Source organism: Ascaphus truei, chromosome 2, assembly GCF_040206685.1.
Source record: "Ascaphus truei isolate aAscTru1 chromosome 2, aAscTru1.hap1, whole genome shotgun sequence".
NCBI classification, from domain to species: Eukaryota; Metazoa; Chordata; class Amphibia; order Anura; family Ascaphidae; genus Ascaphus; species Ascaphus truei.
This window is the reverse complement of record NC_134484.1, coordinates 203,742,744-203,765,419: the sequence shown is the minus strand read 5'-3', so window position 1 is coordinate 203,765,419 and position 22,676 is coordinate 203,742,744. Positions and strand designations below refer to the sequence as shown.

Sequence of the window (22,676 nt, the reverse complement as noted above, 5' to 3'; positions counted from 1 at the left end):
TTTTGTTTGCAGAATGCGAGGAAAACGTAGATTCAACGCTCAACATGACAATATTACAACCTCTCCAAAAGATTCTTTCTGCCAAATAAATAAGGCCAAATTTTCTGCAGCTCATTCGTCTGCATTGTACTTCAGTGTGCTGCTGACCCCCAGGAATGGAGGAGTTTAGAGAAAGAAATAAAATGGAAACGACAAACAGCGCACTGTTTCCTGCATCCTTGAATGAATGCTTCCCGCGTTCAGGACATGAATAGACTTGGCAGTGAGTCAGAGATTTCATGCCGGCCTGTGTGAATGCTCACGATTCAGCTTCCCTGCCGGCTCAAAATCAAAGTGATTTAAAGACCCCTAGAAGAGGAAGGCTATTCCACAGCCTCCGCTTTTTATTTTTGCACTGGATTAATTACACGGCATAGGAACAATGTCCGTGGTCTGAGGATAGAGGAATAAACCAATAGTCTGATTCTTTCATCTTGTGCTCTCCCGGCATCCCATAAGCCTTTACTCCAAGATGACAGGTTTGGTCTCACTCGCATAGAATACCACGTCAATAATGGCCATTGCTTGCTTCAGGGTTGGAATGCAGATGGAGGTAGGGAGTAAATGAGGGTACAATAAAAGGCACTCTAGCCGCATTTAGGCAGCTTCCTTGGCTAGCACCATACATCATATGCATTTACCATAACCCCTTGCATATGTACTTACCATAAATACCCTCCTGTCTCTGTAAGAGGACGACATTTAAATGTCCAGTCTACAAACTGCCCCTACATCCACCCCAGAGCTTAGATTATGTTCCAAATATGATGGGGGGGGGGGGGGGGGAAGTTCCCCCGAATCAAGACGCACCGCAATTTTTTTCTACATAAAAAAAAAAAAAAAAAGTGCAAAGCAGTTTTTAACCCTTTAGCTGATGTAAGACCAGCAGGTCTTCCAGGATCGCAAAGACAATTGCTTGGAATCGCAACCATGTGGCCGACACAGGTCCCCAGTATCATGAAGGGGACTTCACTTCCATTCCCAACGCGTGTTACCGCTCTGATCTGCCCCAGGAAAGATAGCACGAGGAATCCTGTATGTCATTAGGGCCGGCCTTCACAACGTACATGTAACGTCCTACATGCAGTCCAAAAGGTTAAACGAGCTTTTAAACTGTTCAACCAGTGGTCAAAGCAGCTTAAAGTAGTGGCACTGTGCCCGATTACAAAAAGGAGCTATATTTATTGACCCCTTTGCTGCAAAAAGGGGCCGCTTGCAATGCATTGGAAGTCCTTCTGGCAGTGAAGGAGTTAAATATTGGGACTATGCGCTGTAAACTGTATTTTAAAAAGAGGTAGCCCTTATTTATGCTGGAAAAAATAGCCAGGGTGAGAAGCTTTCAAAAATATATCACGTTCTTCAAAAAGAAAGTGGAACGGGTACATTGTACAAAGTGCCGAGTGCGAAAATAAAACAAATAAAAAATAGTAGGGGTGGACTGCCATCACACTTCAACCACAGCCTGCAATCAGTGTCATACAGCAGGTGGCAGCGTCCTTCTATTGCGCTATAAAATGCCAGGCACCACACTCCCTGGGCTGGGCTGCGTTGAGTAAAATAAAGAGTTTGCGCCGCTACCACCGCTGGTATGTGTAATGTTAAACAATTTATTAAATTATTTAAAAACACACACACACACATACACACACACACACACACACACACACACACACACACTATAGAACAGTCCTAAGAAGGCAACAGTACTCAGTAGGTATCAGAAGATGATTTTTAGTATCAAAGATACTTGCACATTGAACCATTCAGAGATTGAGATATAGATAAATAGATTTTTTGTTTTTTGTTTTTTCTGCACATTTAATGTAGTGTTTTTTACCCCAATTTTGTTTTTAATTAAAATCAATGGGGCGTCTTAGAAAAATCGAGGAAATACGATAGATATATCTATATCTATATATGTATATTTAAAAAAAAATAAAAAACACTATAATATGCAGCCTTTTGCACCTCAATCTTTTGTATCAAGGCTCCTTACTAAGATACGGACAATCTGGACGGAGCTGCAGAGACGACTCATGGGGTCATGGACTTAAAAACCTACCCCATACTTTGAAGTAAAGTTATTGGATTGATTGGCTGTGGACCCCCTACTGTATTTAATTTGGGGGCCCTTGAACCACTCACAATTTATTTCATTTATTTATTTTTCACTTAAAAAATAAATAAAAAATAACCGGTCAAGAATTAAAAAAAAAAATTTTACATTGGTATTTTAAGAGCAAGTGCTGATTGCTTTCTGCTCGTGCTACGTACATATAGTGTGACTCCTGGGTGCCCTGTGCATGGGATTCCAGGAAGTGAGAACAGCAAACCTATGCACTTCTATATTCCAAGAACCATGCAACACAACTAAATGGGAGACACCCCCAATACATTTAACCAGCCATTTCAATTAGTATTTGTTTTATTGGGGGGGGTCACATGCTGGCTGCTTACTGCTTCAGCCAACTCGTTTGAAAATGAGCAAGTCTCCAAGCCCAATCAGGAGAGGGACGATTTGCAGATGTTAAAGATACAAACTGAAGTGTGATGTATGAACTGTACTTTCAGTTACAATAACTATACAGCCATACGCCCTCACTTTCCAAACAAAATAGCATGGGAAAAAAAAAACCCCACACAATATCATGATCTATTCAAAACCTGATCAGCTACTGGTAATTGCAAGCACATATATACCAACACACGACACTGAAATGTCCACAACAGCAGAGACTGCATGCGTGCACCCCCCAGAGCGTCAGTGACCGCTCTGCTCTTTGAGAGCGCCACAATTCACAATGCATTGTGTAGCGCCACTCAAGGAGTTGGGGGGCATGATCTGAGAGCGCAGAGCCTTGACTGACAGCTCTGCCTATGTGGGGGGTACGAGTGGACGGTCTGTCAGTTATCTACATAAATTAGTACCACACGTACACATGTATGGGGCTAATTTGAAGGTGTTCCAGGCAGGTTATAGGTGTCTAAAACGCCTATATATATATATGTATAAACATGACCTCTGCTCGGGGTGATGGAGGACGATAGATAATTACATTGCAGAGGACTGTATAAAATCAGTCAGATTTATCATCTCCACTTCAGTTACATGAATATATCCATGGCCTGGATTTCTCTCTGCGATGGTGGGAAATATTGGCTCAAAAAAAAAAAAAAAGTAGGACGTTTCTCGAATTAAATTAAGAACCAGAGATGTCACCTCTGAAATAGTTCTCACATACTCCGTGCCCTACAGATGACAGATTAGACCTTGATTTAATTATTATCCGAAGTTCCCCGTTTAATATCTGTAGCAGAATAGGTGTCACAGTTACTCCCTACCTGGTATCCACACGTGTCAGTGTGCTTGGCAGCCAGCTCCTTTCCCTGTGGTATGCACAACATTTAACCACTAAAAACAAGCATTTTTGTGTTTCAATAGCAACTATTTACAAAGTCACATCCCCTTCCTCAACAGGCTCTGGCACACCCCTTTTTGAGCCCTGCCCTCTCTAGCAGTGCACCCAATTGTATCAAATGACACAATCTAATGGTCACAATCTTCCCCATATAATGTAGCATCTTTGGTCCTCTTCTGCTGCACTGACAGCCATTTAGTGAACCCTCGAGCTGAATCTTTGCCAGCGATTGGCAATTTAGCCAATTACTCATTGTGTGGATTGGATTGCTGCACATATTAAAGAGGAAAAATTAAATGCAAATTTTTTTTTTTAACACAAAAAAAGGCAGCTTGGACTGCAGCTTTAACAGACTGCAACGTCCAATGGCCGAAATTAGCAAGACTCGGGGGTTTCTGAAGGAAAATATAAAAAATGGCATCTTAAAAATTCCATATGCGCTGAAGCAGTTCTCTGCTTGCCAGGAAAACTGGAAACCCCACATAAATAAATTGGGCTTACAGCTTTCCAAACAAGAAGACTGGGGCCAGAAAGAGGAAGACCTTAACACAAACAGTAAAACATGTTGGATCCGTCCATTAAGTTCTTATCAGAAAAAAAAAAAAAAAAAGTGACTTTAAATAAAAATAGATTCTCTCCGCTCTCCAGCGGCTTTACATAAAATAGGTCACCCACTTTCCTGGATTTATTTTTCTTCCGTATACTTATTTGTGAAAAGACGCGCTTATACATTGCTTCAGCTCCCACACAGAATGTCAGCGACGGCCGCTGCACAGCCTGTGAGCCACAAACAGGACAGGTGTCTATATTTGTGCATCCAATGGACATGGGATTAGCAGTTCTAAAAAGAAACAAATAAAAAAGGAGACTGTCACCTAGCACAAATGGCTTTATTCCACTGCACAAATGTAACTATTTCTTCCAAAGTAGGTTGCAGCGTAATGCACTGCACGGCCATCGCAAGCGATGGGGTGAATGTGAACAGAACGAGGCAGTCCCCCCGCCTGCAGTAACGGTCATATCATGATCAAAGCGTTCTGATAAGTCCGAGTGGTACACCCAAGCCACTCGCAACAAATATATCCTGATACAAATCCCCTCAACTGGACTGATTTACAGAAGTGGTCAGCAAACACAGGGAGACGCGAGAAGGTACAGGCCCTTTTAATCTAGTTATGAGCTGAAGGAATAGCCAAGGGGTAATGGCCTTTGAAGTGGGGGATTTGAATCCCAGTCTCAGGTCTCCTTACGACCTTGGGTAATTCACTTCATCATCTGCACTAATACTAGAGTCTACGGCCTCGGACACAGTACATGCGCGCACACGACCGAGCGTGCGACGTCTCGTGCCTGCACTTGCCGAGATCTGCGTCCTGCAGTGTTGAGTGATGGGGTGCGTGACAAGGGCGTGCTTATGACATCACGCGAGTGGTTCACCCTAATTGGCGGAACCGCGCACGTGACCCCGCCGTTGCGTGGCAAAGAAACCAGCTTGTCCCACCAGGCATCGGTCACCTCGGTGCACTATGGGCACGTGCATTGGCTTACATTGGTTTGGATTTGGCCGTCAGATCCACTATGGGCACGGGCTAAGATCTACCGGACAGAGAGTGTAGGAAGAGGTATATATTATTAAATATGGGTTGACCGATTTGCATCTTTGTAATTAAGTCAAGATTTAGATTTAATCAATTCAAAGCATATATTAATACCTATTCAAAACAGTGAGGAGGGTAGCCCTCCATTAAAGATCAATCAACTATTATGAATCAATAGTGCATTACTTGGCTTGTCACTATACTGGCTGGGGGTGGGCTAAGTACAAAGCAAGACGCCATCCTTCCTTGTCAAGAACATAAAACGTTATGATTTCTCAATGTATGAAGGCGTTTGCTCACCAAGCAAGTCGGTAAATGTGTGGTTTAGGCACTGGTCATAGCAGGTATTAGGAGAGGGGTTCAATATTACAATGGGATATATCAAAGCTTGCTCCTCCACCTGCCACTCATACCTGTCTCTGTGCGGATTAAAACAGATACAACCTCCAGGTTGCAACAAACTAGGAACCTAGACGATCCGCATCAAAAGTAAGCAGCGCCAATAGCAACTTCCTTAGGCTCCGATTATACCAGATAACGCTGAGCGGCAGCGCAATCCTGTGACGCCACCCTTACGCGCACACGGAGCGGCATCTTGATCAAGGCGAAGACACAAGGAGCCACGGCCGTGAGAGATTTGCCCTCATTGGCTGAACCGCTCACGTGACGCAGCTGTCGCACGAAAAATAAAAACATTGTTGGCTTTAAATTCTGCCACTCATCGCGCACGCACTATGGCCGGTCTGATAGAGCTGCTGCATTTTGTTCGCGCCGCGGTTGCACACAGTATGGCCGCAGCCAAAGACAAAACCTCTTGGTTTATCTTTATTATTCAATCAGCACCAAAACACCATCAGAGAAACATATGGCAAGGCAGGATTACCGTGCTGGTTATTTTGTTGCAAAAAAAAGCAGCAAAAACATTTCAGAAACCATTTTCTTTAGAGAGAGAGGGGTACGAGAGTGATAGTGACACTTTCATTATACAGGTAGTCCTCGCTATCCAACGTTTCACTTTACAACGAATGGCATATCCAACACTTTACAATGCAACCCTATGGGCTGTTTTTCGACACCGGAATGAGTTATCCGACGCCGGAATGCGCTATCCAACGCTCAACGCCACTGATTAACATGGGACTCACTTTACAACAGTTTCACTATCCAACACTGCTTCCAGAACGGATTCCGTTGGATAACCGAGGACTGTCTGTGCTGTATTTTTTTTACAGCCAAAGTTCTCCTTCGCCAAACAAGCAATGCAGTTAACCCTTTCCCCTCTCACCTCCTCCTCACCCCCTACTCCAAACCTAATCTCCTGAAATGTAGAGACTTGTTTACTGCACATCTATCGGCAATTATACTGCACCCTTTGTTCAAAATAAGACGGGTGGGTGTGGCAGAAAGACCTGGAATGTCAAAACAGAACTGAAGTAAACCATGCTTATCGAACGGGTCGTTTTGTACGCTTCATGCTCAAGCAAAAAAACAAAAAGTAGGTGATGATTAAGCACTGCTCTGAACAAGTTATCTCCATGTAGCCAAGCTTCTGTAGCACAAAAAGAAATGACAATGTGATCATATGTCACAATAGAAGGTGCATGGGTACATGTTGCAAAACAGACATTTCTAATTTATCAACAAGCACAAAACATATTGGTTTGCGGAGGATCAATTAACATTTATACACCCTGAGGGGGGAGGGGGAGTTTATATTGACAGAAAATGTAACCCACATATTAACCATTTAATTTCTGGAAGAATGTGAAATGCATTGCAGACTCCAGAGCTGTGAAAGTTTGAACGTGGACTAGGACTTACGAAATTTCTAAATGTTATACCCTGAGGAGAATCCAGTTTACTTGGTCACACCAAGCGTGGAAATTAACAGGTGATGGAGGAGGGAGGAGTTCAGCCCACCGTGAACTTTGGCTCAATATTTGTTTCAGATTCCCACCATTCCTGTGCTGCACGTCAAGCACGGGGAGATCTGGATTTATCTGCCTCCTTCCACCCCGGCTAACAAACCAGGAGTCATGAATAAGCAGAAAAGCCGATAGCTACAGTTAACATGTCTTATAGCTACTAAGGCAGTGGATGACACAAAATATACATCACTTAAGAGCCAGCCTGAATTTGTAGGAGCCGACATTACGCGGTAGGGGGTGTGGGGAAGTTGTCTGCGCACAGCAGGTTTATGTTGGGTGCCCAGCCGATCAGCATTTTTCCACGTCTGTTCTAAGGGGGATTGGCCGTCAAGGGTGGTTTGCTGTCATTTAACAGGTCACAAAGGCCGAGTCCATACAAGGACAGGCCGTGCTGAGGCGTGCGGACGCTCAGCGCTGAGCCCCTGCATCCTCAATGATGATGCCTTGAGAAGTGGCTCGCGCGAGCGTCCGCAGGCGTGCGGAGGTTTTGGAGTTTACAGCCAAGCTGTTTTTCAGCGCGCTGTCGGCTGAAAACCTCCAATGAGAGTGGGGCTGCGTCAACGTCACGGCGCCGTGACGTCGACGTCAGTGCGATTGGCCCAGCGACGTCACTGCCCGCCTCCCTCAGTCTCCCCCCACCTCCGATCGCGGACGCTGGCTCGCCTGTATGTGCGTGGAATCGCACAGCTTCTGCAGGCGAGCCTCAGCATCCGCGCGGTTCAGCCCGGCTCCCCCCCTCTATGGCCCGGGCCTAAGGCCTCAGACACGCTTACCGCTGGCGTGCTGAGGCGCGCTGAGGCTCAGGGAAAGCGGGTGCTTTCCCTGGCCTTGCGGTTGCTTACCGCAAGCGCTCTCAGCAGGCCGTCAGGGGGCGGGTGCGTCACTGGCTGGGGGCGGGCCAGTGACGTCACGACGCTGGTTCGCCCTCATTGGGCGAACCGCTCACGTGACCGGCCTGTCTCGCCGGCAAGCGGGGGAATTTTAAATTCCCCAAAGACCTGCGCTTCCGCAAGTGCGCGGAAGCGCAGGCGAGCCCCTACTAAAGCCGCTCTAATTGCAGCTGTAGGGGCTCAGTGCTGAGCGGGAGCGCGCGTCAGCACGCTTCCGCCAGCAAGCGCCAAACATGGCCAAGGCCTAAAGGCTGCTCATGTGCATTCAAAATTAGAAGACACGTGACCAGCTTTAACACCTCTGGTGCCAGATCGGCCTTCACTGGACCAGAAGCAGTGAGGTTAATGTTTACCCACAGCATTAAACATTTAGGTGCACCGCGGGTTTGTAAAATATAAACGTTAAGTATTCCCATTCATATTCTTCCTCGACAGTTACGTCAGAATAAGTTGAGGTTTTCAGATGGCCACAATAAAGCCACAGGTCTCCATCATGCATCAAAGTGGCAATTTCCTATTTCTCAATCATGCAGTTCAACGTTCTTGTTGCTGTATTAGTCCTGGAATAGTGTAGATCTGCTGCAGGTTTTTATACCATTTGATTGGCCAAACAAAGAGATTTTCAAGATTAAATGACATCATATAGAAGTATGGGAACTTACCGATACCGTCTTCAATTGTACCGAAGAAATACAATTTTTTCATTATTTCCTTTCAGACTTGTGTTACTCGGTTTTCTCATAGCAAATAACTGGACTGTGCATATATTATTGACATGACCACACACTACCCTGTATGGATTTAATGTGTATTATGACTACAGAGGACATGTAAAATGCCCTTAAATTAACATAGATTCCCTCCCGATGACTGCATCTTGAAAGAGAATAGTAGTATTAAATAAAAGCAGCAAACCCATGTTGCCATTTCACTTTTTTTTCCCCCATAAGACCGGGGGTTCTCCTAAAGTCGAAACCCGTCAATTCCAGGCTCCCCCCCCCCCCCCCCCCCCTCAGCTCCCGAGATGCTTAAAAATCGGCGAAAGTACGGGGTTTAAAGATCGCTCGTAGGGAAACAATATGGCTACCAAATCCCACACCCCTATGGATGCAGTGGTACCTTCAACTGTAGGTATCTCAGGAATTGCAGGGGGGGGGGGGAGAAGGGGTGTCTAAGAAGCTGAAAATAAAGCGATTCAGACCCATAGAACCCTCTGGTTCCAATTATGTAAAACAAATTAAATGGATTGTAGAATGTTATAAAATTGGGGACGCTTCATCTCAGACACTTTGTTTTGTCTTCTTGGAGACAGGAAGGTACATGTGTTCTCAGATCAGGTCATACTGGAGCAGGAGTAATTTAATCTATGCACAGCAAATGCTGGTTACTTGGAAGCACAAGTCTCTGGTTCAGCATAGACCGGACACGGTTTGTCATTCCTATGAACAGCTGGACTCAGGAATGAGATTGCAAAAAAAGGCTGGAGTCTGTTCACCTGTCTCGGGAGGAGGGTGTGAGGAAACACAGTGAATCCTAGTTGCAGAGATACTTCAGAAGCAATAAATGTAGTTTAAAAAAAAAAAAGTGCCGTGGGGATTTTCCATCAGAATAATGCCAGTCTCATCTTCAGTCAAACCAATTCAGGAGATATTCAGCCATTAGCTCCCCACACATGTAAAACATTGTGAGATATAGCAACTTTTCCCTTATTCGCAGGCTACATATAATCCTTTATATAATAAGCAGTCGCTTGTTTCCCGACACCACCAGGAATGTGAATATTGCGAAAGATATAGATAGAGGGACACACACACACACACACACACACCAATTTGCGCCCTTACATAGATATCGGGGCGTCTTCTGCTCACAAAACAAGCAAAAAACAGCCATGATGTTTTGCAATGTTATAAGGCTGAGTCCATAGAAGGCACGTCTGTGCTGAGCCGTGCGGACGCTCCGCGCTGAGCCCCTGCATCCTCCATGAGGATGTCTTTAGAGGGGGCTCACGCGAGCGTCCGCAGGCGTGCTGAGGCACTGGATTTTTCAGCCGACAGCCAAACTGGTTTTCAGAGCGCTGTCGGCTGAAAACATCCAATCAGCGCGGAGCAGCGTCAACGTCACGGCGCCGTGACGTCGGTGCATCGCGGGTGATTGGCCCAGCAACGTCACTGCCCCGCCTCCCTCAGTCTCCCCCGCCTCCCGATCGTGCCCGCTGGCTCGCCTGCATGGGCATGAAATCGCGCAGATTTCAACAGGCGAGCTCAGTGTCAGAGCACCTCAGCCCTGCTACCCCCTCTATAGCCCCAGCCTAAGGCCCAATATGGCACCACTCAATATGACGTCCCCACCCTCCTGTCTTGAGCCACTGAAAGTGTTTAAAGCTGCAGCGCAAGCAATATCCTACATGTGTGGGGGGGCGGGGGGGGGGGGGGGGTTTAAACAACTCTGAATGACATTTTTTATGTATTATAATGTAACAAGCTTTTTTGTTTCTATAGCAGCCATTTACAAAGTCACATCCCCTTCCTCTTCTGAAACAGATGCTGACATCCCTTTTTGAGCCCTGCCCTCTCTCTAGCAGTGCACCAATTGTATCTAATGACTGCCTGGTCACATGATCTTCCCCACAGAACTTTGCATCTTTGGTCCTCTTCTGCTGCACTGACAGCCATTTAGTGAAACCTTGAGTCGATCGATCACAGGAGAACGGATCGATCGGCTAATTACTTATTGTGTAGGATTGTATTGATGCACATATTAAACGGAAAAAAATAAACAACATTGAAAAAAAAACAGCAGCTGCTACTTTAATATATAGCGAGAGCTGATGTGACACCAATTGACTGAGGCTTATTTGATTAAAGTGTATAAAACGGATGTTCACATGATGAAAATGGTGATACCTTCACTAACAGCGTCATTAGTGAAATAAAGCAATGAGACGTGCCCCACACATGGACATCACAGCAACTCGCTCCACTTCCAGGCTGCGAGTTATTTTCTGTTATTCCCAGCAGTGCCGGCTCTCATCTATTCACCTCTTACGCAGAAACATTCCCAGCATCCTTTGCACTGCAGCAGAGTGAAATGCAAACATGTTCCAGGCTGAGCTGATCCCGCGCAGGTGTTAATGGCAGAGCGCATGCGTGCCTCAGAAACAATGCCCCCAAATAATTGCATTGGAATGTGCCGTTCGACTTCCCTGTTACAGTAAAATGAAGGCACTCGGCCACATTACCGACTTCAGCATTACTTTTACATTGGGATTCCTAAATCAAGGTATGTTTGGTAACTTCAAATTTAAGCCATTTAGATTAATTGTACACAAAAAAAAAACACAACATTGTTGAACATATACATAATGCATTTGGTATGGACTAACTCAAGACTCATAAGTAACTTGAGAGAGAATGTGGTTGCAATTCCAAAAATGCAGGAGAGGGAGGGGAAAGAAAGCGGAGACACTAGTTACAATGGTGGCAATACTTCAGTCCATAACGTTATTTTGCACCACTCTATAAAAAAAAAACCACCAGACAGAAAAATACCCGATATCATTACGAAGTAAAGGGAAAATGAAACAAGCCAGAGCCTTAATTTTGCTGCAATGCTCTCTTTGATGATCTGTATCTAGGTATGAATTATAAATCATAATCCGTGCAATTTATATTATACTTATTACTGTTTGCCTCTTATGCAATTGCTTTAAGAAATAACAAAAAATTATTTAAAATGAAAAAAGGCGAGAGAAAAAACACCTACAGGAAAAAAAAAAACTTTGTTTCTTTTCCTGATTCTCAAACTGATTTAACTAACCTGTGATCATTGCAATTTAGGAAAATCTGAACCATTTCAAGCACCAACAATAGATAAGCTATATTCACTTACATTTTGCTTTTCTGTTTTATTATTTTTCCCCACATATTATAGCTTTGCAAAGTTATACTATAAACTGTCCCCCCCCCCCCCCTTTGTTTAAATGAAGCACATATTTAAAAATTATACTTCAGGTCCTGCAACTGTAGCTCTAAAAAGGAAAGGCATTTTTTACCGAGCATATCTGCATCGACTCAACTGATCGAAAACCACCGTGGAATACCTCATGATAGATAGCAATGTAAATGTGCATGCCGATAGAGCAGTGGAACAATGCACAGCAATGGAGAAAACAGGGCCCTGCTTCAGACAAAAACAACCATAGGGATAGCCCAGCTATTTTGATTTTCCTTCTGGCATGTTCCCACTTCAGATCGAATGGTCATGCATGTATTATCTGGTGTAAGGTTTCCTCATTCCTGAACAATACAGAAAATGAAAGCCAGTTTCCCTAGCCATTTGGTGACAGCTGTTGCTGTGCTTGGGCCAGTCTGAGGCTCAGTAATGTAATCTGCTCCCAAAATGGAAGGATAAGACGAACAAAAAGGCCTGATCTGGCAACTTTGGCACGTTCTATAGTGCCGGACGCGTGCTACGCAGTGCGCGGATTTTTAGTTTGCTGACGTCAGTCAGCCTTTCTATAAAAGGGCCGCGCACGCACAGCAGGGAGAGGGGAGCCGACAGACAGCGGCGAAGATGAGGAAAATCATCTTTTCGCGCCGCTGCCTGCGCTCAAATGTGCGTATGTATGTATGTATGTATGTGTGCGTGCCAATAATTGCAGAGGTAAAAAAAAAATATATTTATTAAAGTTTTTTTTCTTTATATCTTATCTAGGGCACACGGACACGGACACCTCTATACAGGAAAAGCATGCGGCACGTGCATTCGCATAGGCACGCACGGCCGCATGCTGTAAATAACAGCCCATAGAAAGAAAAGAAAAGCAGGAGGCGGCTTGTTTGATTTAGGCCCGGGCCAGAGGGGTGAGGTGACGCTGAGGCTCGCCTGCTGAAATCTCCGCGATTTCATGCCCATACAGGCGAGCCAGCGGGCGCGATCGGAGCCGGGGGGGAGGTGGTTGGAGGCGGGGCAGTGACGTCGCTGGGCCAATCGCCCGAGACGCACTGACGACGTCACAGCGCCGTGACGTTGACACTGCTGTGCTGTGCCTGGAGGTTTTCAGCCGACAGTGCGCTGAAAAACAGCTTGGCGCTCGGCTGAAAACTCCAACTCATCAGCACACCTGCGGACGCTCGCGTGAGCCTCCTCTCAAGGCATCCTCATTGAGGATGCAGGGTCTCAGCGCTGAGCGTCCGCACGCCTCAGCACGGCCTGTCCGTCTATGGACTCGGCCTAGGCTACTTGAAAATAAAAGATACAAAATGGCATGATACGTCCTTGAATGGGGACAGAAATATTGTGCAAGCCTTCCCAACATTAAAATCAAATGGCCTCTAGGCTTACACTGCCTTGAAATTAAAACACTATTATTTTTATTATAGCACTTTAAGCACTGCTAGTGTATGGTGGTTCCGGTCAGATAGCCCAAAACTGGCCAGGTCTGCAGTATTTATTTTACACATACCTATGCATCTCATTTGCATCTGTATAGCTTTGTATGAAATTCCTACACATTGTCCTAAGAACGCAGCGGGGGAGAGAATTAATTCCAGAGCAGGTCTTCTTTACAAATTACAGAATTTGCATGACAATAACCTCCTCACTAATTATTAGATCATACTGGGCTCCAGCAAAAACACTGACACTCGTCCCCCTCTGTGTCTGCCGACTCGCACTATGCCACATATAGGAGTTTGTGATCTTCTCACCGCATTCCCTTCCTATACTTTGAGCTCAAAAGTCTTTCACAGCAACAGCTCTAAGAATGTCTCCCCACTGCTGTATTTTGACAAAATAACAACTGACGAAATCTTTGAAAAGCAATTGTGGTTTCTAAAAATGGATGCAAATCTAACAGATTCCAACGGAAACATTGTTATCAGGGCAGAGTTGAAGTATGTACTGTAGGCAGATAAAAAAGTATTTTCCCTTTTTAGGCCTAAACCTTGAGACATTTACGAGAAGAATACCAAAGATTAGTTTCACACTAAAGATATGTTGGCTGCATTAGTCTAATCAAAGACAAAAAAACAGATTGGAGTCGGTCAATTAACTACATCTGCATACAATTAGTCCATTAAAAATCAGAGAAAGTGTAGGAGAGAAATGTAATCGCTACAAAACATATGCAAAGTTTAATTATTCAGAAGAAGTCTTTCCAAATCTAACCTAACCTGTAAAGTACAGATTGTGTTGTAAAAAGCATAAATAATATCCGCTGTAATAGTGTGTTGGTAGTGCAGGTGCAAACCTGCACTGTTCAATCTATATAAAAACATTGACAGTCCCTGTATTACAGGAGTAAGGGACACATCAGGACAGGAATCAGACGAATTGCAAAGGACAGAGAACATATATACCCTATTTCCTCCATTCTAAGACGCACCTTTTTTCTGATTTTCACGTGTCTCAAATCGCGGTGCGTCTTAGAATCGATGTATTCATTTTTTTATAATAAAACAAAGTGTCTACAGTACTAACCCCATCTGTTCACTCACCACGTTTCAGGAAAGGTCCCATGTCAGTGGAGGATAAAGCGGGGGGCGGAGTGTGCCGGGTTCGTGGCGGGAGTACGGCAGGAAAGGTCCCAAGTCTGCAGGTGAATGAAGATAAGAAGATGGCGGGCGGATGTGTGGTGGGGGCAGCAGGAGATCATAATAGCAGGAGCACTGAGCAGGAGCAAAGCGGCATAGGGGAACAGCTTGGGAGGTGCACACTGTAACAAGAAGTCAGACACTGGTCAACTTTCGGTGTAACTGTGTGCACCTCCCAAGCCGTTCCCCTACGCCACTCTGCTCCTGCTCAGCTCTCCTGCTATTATGATCTCCTGCCACCACAACACGCCCGCCGTCTTCTTATCTTCATTCACCTGCAGATTTGGGACCTGTCCCGTCCTCTGCACTCCCGCCCGCTGTCCATCTTCAACCATCTGCAGACGTGGGACCTCTCCTGCCGCCGCCGCCCGCTTCATTCTCCACTGACATGGGACCTCTCCTGAAACTTGGAAAGTGAAAAAGTAATTTTCCTTGATTGATGGTGCGTCTTACAATCGGTGGCGTCTTACAATCGAGGAAATACGGTATATGCCAGTGATGTGTGGTAATAAACTAGTGCAGATATAATCTACACCTAACAGCACATTCTCTAACAGTGTTTATCCTTTTTGTTTATGCTTAAGGAACCCTATAATTACATTGTGAAGTTCTGCAGAACCCCAACCCTCTCTAATAGCGCATCTGAGATCAGATACATTGTAAGGAGCCCCAACCCTCTGCAATAGCACTGTAAATTCTTCTGTGTTTGTCACTATTTTCATATGACCTGAAAATTGCAGGGACCCCGGATGAAAAACAGTGATCTAAGGAATGTCAGTGAAGCATATTAAAGAGGCGGCAGCATTTTATACTTTTTTCCCCCATCATTTAAAAAAAACTTACTTGACTGGACACCCCCCAGTAAATGAATAATCCACAGGGAGGGGCAAAAGTGTAGAGACAACAATTCAGACACAAGCAGGTCGGTGAGAATCTGCATGTTAATTACTGACAAGAGGTAGTGAGCCACAGAAAATTACACAATGGAATAGGCAAGTAACAATAGACGTGAAAAGCACAGACAATCACGCAGGGGATATAATTACCCCACTTTAAAGTCAGCCCTGCAGCCAGTGTCCTCTGAAGTGCAAGGCCCAAGTTGAAGACTCAGTATTGTGAGGTCCTGCCTGTACGGAGTCTGCATTGTATGTGAAATGTTACCTGTGAATGCCGCCATTGTTATTATGCAAGTCCGCTCTTCAGATGAGGAACATATGACCCCATTTGGGCAGGAAATAAAAAAAAATTAATATTAAATGTAAAATCATTGTTTCGCTAACTTCATAGATTACGGGCATCTCCTGTAGCAAAGTAAACATATTGCCGAACATTGCCCTACAACGCACTGCAGGCACCCCCGACAGAAAAGGTTCGGAGTCAAACAGTTTCATAGTAGGAGAAAATGCTACAGAACGCAATATTGTACAGAAACCATAAGGATATTCCTTCGCACCAGGGGAAATCAAACCTAGAGGCCGAGGACACGGCCTAGTTTTGGGTAACCACAAATCTGCTTTAAAAAAAAGAGCAATCCAACCAGTTTTTCCCCCCCCCTTTCCATTTTTGAATACAGGTTTGAAGCAGGTAGACTCTGGAGCTGATCGACGTGAATTTCCGTTCTAATGCTGCGTCCATGGTGCCCGCGACGTCACGCTCGCCTGTTGCTGGAGCGTTCACATGGCCTGCTAGATTACGCAAATGGGGGGGGAGGGAGCGTGCCGGGAGGAGTTCCCGTGATGTCACGTGCGCGGTTCGCCCTCATTAACTTAACCGCGCACGTGAGCCGGCCGCCGCGCGGCAAAATGACATTTGACTTCACGCGCCACATCGTGCGCTCCATCTATGGCCGTGATCATTGGCGTAAGGCATTTTGATCGCGCCCGGTTGTGCCAACCATAGACGCGGACTGCGGCTCCCTTCTACCAGAGACACTTGCCTCCGAAGGGGGTGCATGTATCTCCTGCATTTAAAAGCCCCTGGTCACATGGGACAATAGGAAGTCGCACTGGGTGACGTCACGGCTTCCTATTTGCCAGCAGGGATGGGAGATTTGAAAAGCAGCCATGTGAACCGTAGGCCGCACTTATAGTGCCGGCGACGCATGACGTCACCCGTTGCCATTGCGAAAGTTATATTTTAAGTTTAGGCGACGTCGCTGGCTACAAGGCCAGTGTCGTCACAAAAGGAGGAGGGCAGGGGCACATGAAGCTCCTGATTGGCTGCAAGGGGAGACAGTCGCTGAGAAAAACAAAAAAAATCAAATATCAGTGACTACCAGATTTTTGGTAGCGCTGTCACTTGGCCGTTGCCGTCGTGTGCACTATAAGCGCCGACGACAATGCATTTGTTTTGACGCGACCGTCGCTATAAGCGCAGTCTTAGAGTGGCTGCCGGCACCCACTACGGAGGCAAGTACCGCCAGAAGCAGGTGGTCCCCAGAGTTCAAATGAATTGGGTTCAGCTCCAGAGACGCCTTGTATTAAATGTTTTAAATTGAGGGGGGCGGGGGGGAGGAATTCTTGGATTGCCTTTATTATACAAAATACTATGGTTAGTGCAATCATTGTTAATGCAAAGAATACGAGTACAACTATTGTATTTATAATCCTTTTTTGCGCTGTTATTTTTCTTCTTGTTCTCTCAGAACCATAGTCCTATACTGCTCATCTCATTCCATACATGAAATCAAAATAAATGACACTCAACTATACAGAGGGAGAGAAGTTCCTTGCATCCTACGGCCCTTCCACAAGTGGGTGGGTGGTGGGGGATGGAGTAAAAGCTCTCGGCAATCCTCTTCTCACCCTTGACTTATGCTGTTGCATAACATGGTACAATATTATACAGCAGTGCAGTTTAGAGGAACGTGGGCGGCTGGGTGTTACACTGACTGACACACTGAGGTCAGCAGGATTCCCAGGACAGCTCGCTGTCAGGATGCCTACTTGGCAATTTCCAAATCATGCCCGATTAAAAAAAAGGTACAGACCCACTTCGTAACACACATTGGGGCCGCAATATCCTTGCCAGCTAATCATTCAGAAACTAGTCCTATACTGCCATTAACCCCCTCTCTGCCAGAGGGGCGATCATTCGTTTCACCGAAACACCGCTGAATATACAACACGTGCCTGCTTTCAAGAAGGGGCAGTTAATCATGTCTGAGGCAAGAATGCTGCAGCTGTTCCAGTGATGCAGTGATCTGAGCAGAGCCATGATATCATCTTCTTAGGTAGTTCACAGTGGTGACCATATTTAAAAAGGCAAGCACTAAAAACACCACCAATATTTATCCAAAGTAGAAATTTGCAAAGGAATTTGACAGGGGAATGTCGATGCAAAAGGGGCGAGTAAAAGGACTGCACAATTTCCCAAATACCATGGTAACACTAAACAAGTTGTAGTGTCGAATTACATGATCACATTTATTAAAGTATGTATAAAAACAGTTTCTCTATTCCCTTTAGCAATGATTTTTAATCTTTACCCACTTTGGTTTAGAAATGCCTATTTGTATTTGGGGGGGGAGGGGGTTGATTTTTTTCATTTAAAATGTAAAAACATATTATTCAATGACTACGAATTACAATAATAGGGGTCATCCAGTTACCCCCTTAAACATTTTCCCCATGCGGAAGTGTCTCTTTTGCTAGTCACAGTCCATGCATTTACATCTATGTTATTCCTATACAGGCATACCCCGCATTAACGTACGCAATGGGACCGGAGCATGTATGTAAAGCGAAAATGTACTTAAAGTGAAGCACTACCTTTTCCCCCACTTATTGATGCATGTACTGTACTGCAATCGTCCTAACTGATGTAAATAACCCATGTGTAACAGGCTCTATAGTCTCCCCACTTGCGCACAGCTTTGTTACAAGTAGGGAGCCGGTATTGCTGTTCAGGACGTGCTGACAGGCGCATGCGTGTGCTGCCTTTTGCCTATTGGGCGGTATGTACTTACTCGCGAGTGTACTTAAAGTGAGTGTACTTAAAGCGGGGTATGCCTGTACCTGATAGACCTGAGAGTTCATGCTCCTTACCGAGTATTCTATACTCACTCTGCCTGTGGAGAGAGGTACCACTCCTTTGTGCCAATACCATTCAATTCTCTTATTTACTTAAGTATATTTGAAGGGACTGCAGACGATTTCACGAGACTGGTCAGGTTTGTGGAGGAAAAACACTTGTAGTTACAATTATCTATAGGTTATGTTAAGGTTGTCTACCTCTACACACATTTGGCATAGCTAGGTCAGGGAGAATGATTACAACAATTATCTTGATCGTGGATTCATTTCGGCTCAGAATTCGTTGGCTGCTGTCCAGGGTTTTTTTTTTTTCTGGGTCTCTAAAAGAACATACTAATAAGGACCGAGGTGAATTTAAAAAGGCTGAACCTGATCTAGTCCACTCAACTGTACAATGTCACTAAGAAAAAGGAGGTCTGCGCACCAGCACCATTGACATGCTGACAGAATGACTGGTCGCACACAACCAGTATATGACCACATAAATTAGTACAGCGATTACAAACACTATTCATGAAACAGGGGTGTAACCACATAATGGAAAAAAATCGACAGGGAATTGCATAGAACGACAAGATCGTGATGAAATGGTAAAAGAACATTATCTCCATTTAAAGATCGGAGTACTAATTGGTGTAAATCCATGCCAATCGTGTGTTGCCTGCCTGACTTTGCAACCGAGCTCTGCAGCTGCGTAGCAATCTCTAGGTGCTCCCTCATCCCAGATATCTGAGGCAAGGTTTCTTGCACGCAGGGGGAATGACAACAGGCTGCCCAAAGCATCATTCCAAATATTTCTGCAGCAGCCACTCTTCCCCCAGCTCTACATATGATATGCCAGCTTTGCATACAAACCTCCCAACTCCCCACCAGATCTGTACAAAACCTGTCAGCAGTATCCAAACCCTCCCCCACCACGCTTTGCCTATGAACACCAAGCGATCCCAGCCCACTCCTCATCCACCATGCCAGCCATTTCCCACAAGCTCTGCGCACGGCGTGCCAGTGATTCCCCTCTCCTGGGCTCTGTACACATACCAATGAAAAGATGATTCTCACCCGCAGCTCCTCCTACAACTATCAGGCCTTCCAACATTTTGCGCATAAAAACTAGGTACCACTGTAGTTCCTCCGCTTGTGCTGGATGGAGGCACTTCCAAGCAATCACTATGGGAGTCACCTAATCTATGCAGCTTATCACACACAAAATTATGTTTTAAAAAAAAAAAAAAAGGGTACTCTTACAAGACAAAAATAAGATGCAGTGCATCTGCTAAATAGGTACAGTTGGAGGGTATGCAGCATACCAGCTAACCAACCCTCATCCCCAAACTCCTCCAACATGACAGCTTCCAGCTCTACATACGACACACCAGCTATGCCACTCACGCTCACCATACATGTCCACTAGTCCAGCCAAGCTTCCCGGCTCCGCGTACCTGACCGTGATTCCTCACTCGTCTCCAGGTTTCCACGACGCCCCAATAACTCTGCATACACCTTGCCAGGAATATTCCTCCCCAGCCCTGCGTACATGGCGGCTAGTCCCCCTGATTTACTGTCAGCCAAGGCCCCAGCCCAGTTACATTAATGTCATTTCTTGAAATTACTGTTTGGCAGAGGCAAAAAAACAGATAGGGCAGCCTCAATAAGAATACATAACTTGTTCAGTCTTATTTACTGACAGCAGAATAAAAAATACTTGGTGTTCAGTCTGACCTCTGCCCTTCCCTAATATGCCATTGTAGCCCCAACATGCCAGCCTAGCCCTAGCCACTCTAATGATTGCCGGCTGGGTAAGAGAGGGATGTTATCGGTTGCTGCTCCAATTCTGCCACCGAAACACCCAACTCACTCCCATCTGCCCTGCCACCAATGTACCAACCTACACCAAGAGCCTTTTAACGGGTCCCTTGTTCTTCAGCAATATACCGACCTTAACCCTTGCACTGGCCATGTTGCCAGCGACTTCTCCTAACCTGTTTACCACTAGAATATAATTGCACTGTGATCTACCAAATACAACCAGCCACGCCCCCCTCGCCCTGCCGCCAAACATGCCACCTCTGCTCCTGCTCTGGCACCAATGCATCTCCCTCGCCTTGGTATAGACGTTTTTATTGCCATGTACCCATACCCTTCATGCTCAGCACCTACAATACGGAGACCACCCTTCCTCCTACCATAGAGACAGAGACTAGTGCCCCGCATGTACCGCTGATCAGCCACCCTCCCCGTGCCCCCCGCTTCTCACCTGCATAGAAGCGGATGAGGCAGCCGATCTCGGGCTCCATGCCCTCCTCCTGCACCCTGCACAGGTCCCGGAAGCCCAGCTGGAAGAGGTAGTCATTCTGGATGTGCAGCGGCCTCTCGTGCGGCTCCAGCCGGCGGCTGCTCTCCCCGTGCAGCTGCACGTACAGGGAGGCGGAGCAGGGCGCCCCCCTCCCCGCCGGCTTGGTGTCCGCCAGCGGCCCCGCCTGGGTGCACGGGGCGGCCGAGGGCGGCAGGTCCCCCCCCACCAGCTCCTCTACGGAGGAGGAGGACGAAGAAGAGGGGGAGGAGGAGGAGGAGGAAGCCCCGCAGTGGAAGAGCTCCAGCCCCTGGCACACCGCGGGGCTCAGGATATCGCTGTGCGAGGCCCGGTGAGGAGCCTTCTCCTGCGGGATTCTGCTCAGCTCCTCCGGCTGCCAACACTCCCGGGCCGGCTTCACCCCCCTGCTGCTGCCGCCCGGGCACTCCCCAGCATCACCGCCATGGTGCCGGCCACCCCCCGTCATCGCTGTGTGCTCGTCGGCTGCACCGGTAGTAACGGGAGGCTGGCCCAGCACCTTCACCACCCCCGGCGAGCCCCCGGCGGCCGGCCGCTGGAGGAGCCGCGCTGCCACCTGGCTGGCGGTGGTGTCCAGGGTGCAGAGGACCGGCCTGAGGCCGGAGGAAGCGTGCCGCTCGCAGACATGCAGGCAGCCCCTCCGCAGCTCCGATCTCACCCACTCCCGGTCCTGCGGCTGCAGCTGCACCCACTGCCTGTGCTTCAGCAGGGTCTTCCTGTCCAGGCTGCGGGTGCCAGGCCCCGAGGTGGTGGTGCTGGAGGAGGAGGTGGTGGTGGCGGCAGACAGGAGCGATGAAGACGAGGAGGAGGCGGTTGCTGCTGCACCTACAGGGCCGGCGGACAGATTCCGCTTGAGCCGCCGCCTCCGCTTCAGCAGCAGCATGGAGTTCGCATTGCCGCTGCTGGATCCCGCGATGTGACCGACACAGCCGTTAGCAGCCGGGGGAAGCTGCAGGGTGGCCGGGGCTGAGCTCCTCTCCTCCTCCTCCTCCTCTCCCAGCCTCGGGGCCGCCGGAACCCCCGCCGCTCCCCGTTCCATGGATCGTGACGTAGGAGGCGGAGAACGCCCGGAACAATATGAACCTTCCAGCTCTGGACTGTGCGGGAATCCCCGAGCGTTCCACGGGAGCCGCTTCTAGGGAGCTCCGCGCTGCGCCATCATGGAGGAGGAGGTGGGGGGGGTGATGCACCTCTCTCGCTCTCCCTCTGTAATTCCTGCAGATAGACTGGCCCCGCCACTTCATACACTGGAGGGTGTGTGGCCACTACCGGGGGCTCATGAATATTTAATACACGGGAGGGGGGCTGACTTCTCACTACAATCACTGGGCAGAGCGGGGCTCATGAATATCCAGGAGATGACGTCATGGCTGTGGGAGGGTGGGAGAGCTGGAGTAGATGGAGGGGGGAGGCTGGAGGGGAGGGGGGGAGGCTGGAGGGGAGGGAGGGAGGGAGGGGGGGGGCGCGTCCCTTGGTCCGTGCGCCTGAGTGGGGCGGTGACACGGGGAGGGCGTCTCCTCGCCGCTGGTACTCATGGGAAATGTAGTTTATTCCCTCACGCCCCTTAGTGGCTGGGAATGTCTGGGTGTGGCGACTACAGCTACACACACCGTGATATGCCTGGCTAATGTCACAAGTGTTTCCCCAGTGTGCCCGGCGCACGAGTAAATGAGAAGCCATATGCCAGTCTTGTCTGTTTCTTTTTTTTTTAAATATTTGGCCTTATCTGGGGGGATAAGAACAATGGTTTGCAGTGTAAGGTTAACCTTTAAATGAACAGACATTTTTTAAGGATATTGTTTTTATGTTAGTGTGTCTATAATGCTCCCAACATATCACTTAG

At 47.0% G+C, this 22,676-nt stretch overlaps 1 protein-coding gene across 1 annotated transcript in view; it reads right to left on the bottom strand.

The window, feature by feature from the left end:
• Positions 1–22,161, bottom strand: part of PHLPP1 (PH domain and leucine rich repeat protein phosphatase 1) — a 134,662-nt gene extending 112,501 nt beyond the window's left edge. Inside the window, exon 1 of the mRNA XM_075585857.1 lies at positions 20,759–22,161. Coding sequence (XP_075441972.1) covers positions 20,759–21,872 — 1,114 coding nt within the window. The 5' untranslated portion in view covers positions 21,873–22,161. The remainder of the gene's footprint in view (positions 1–20,758) is intronic.
• Between the last annotated feature and the right edge of the window lie 515 nt (positions 22,162–22,676).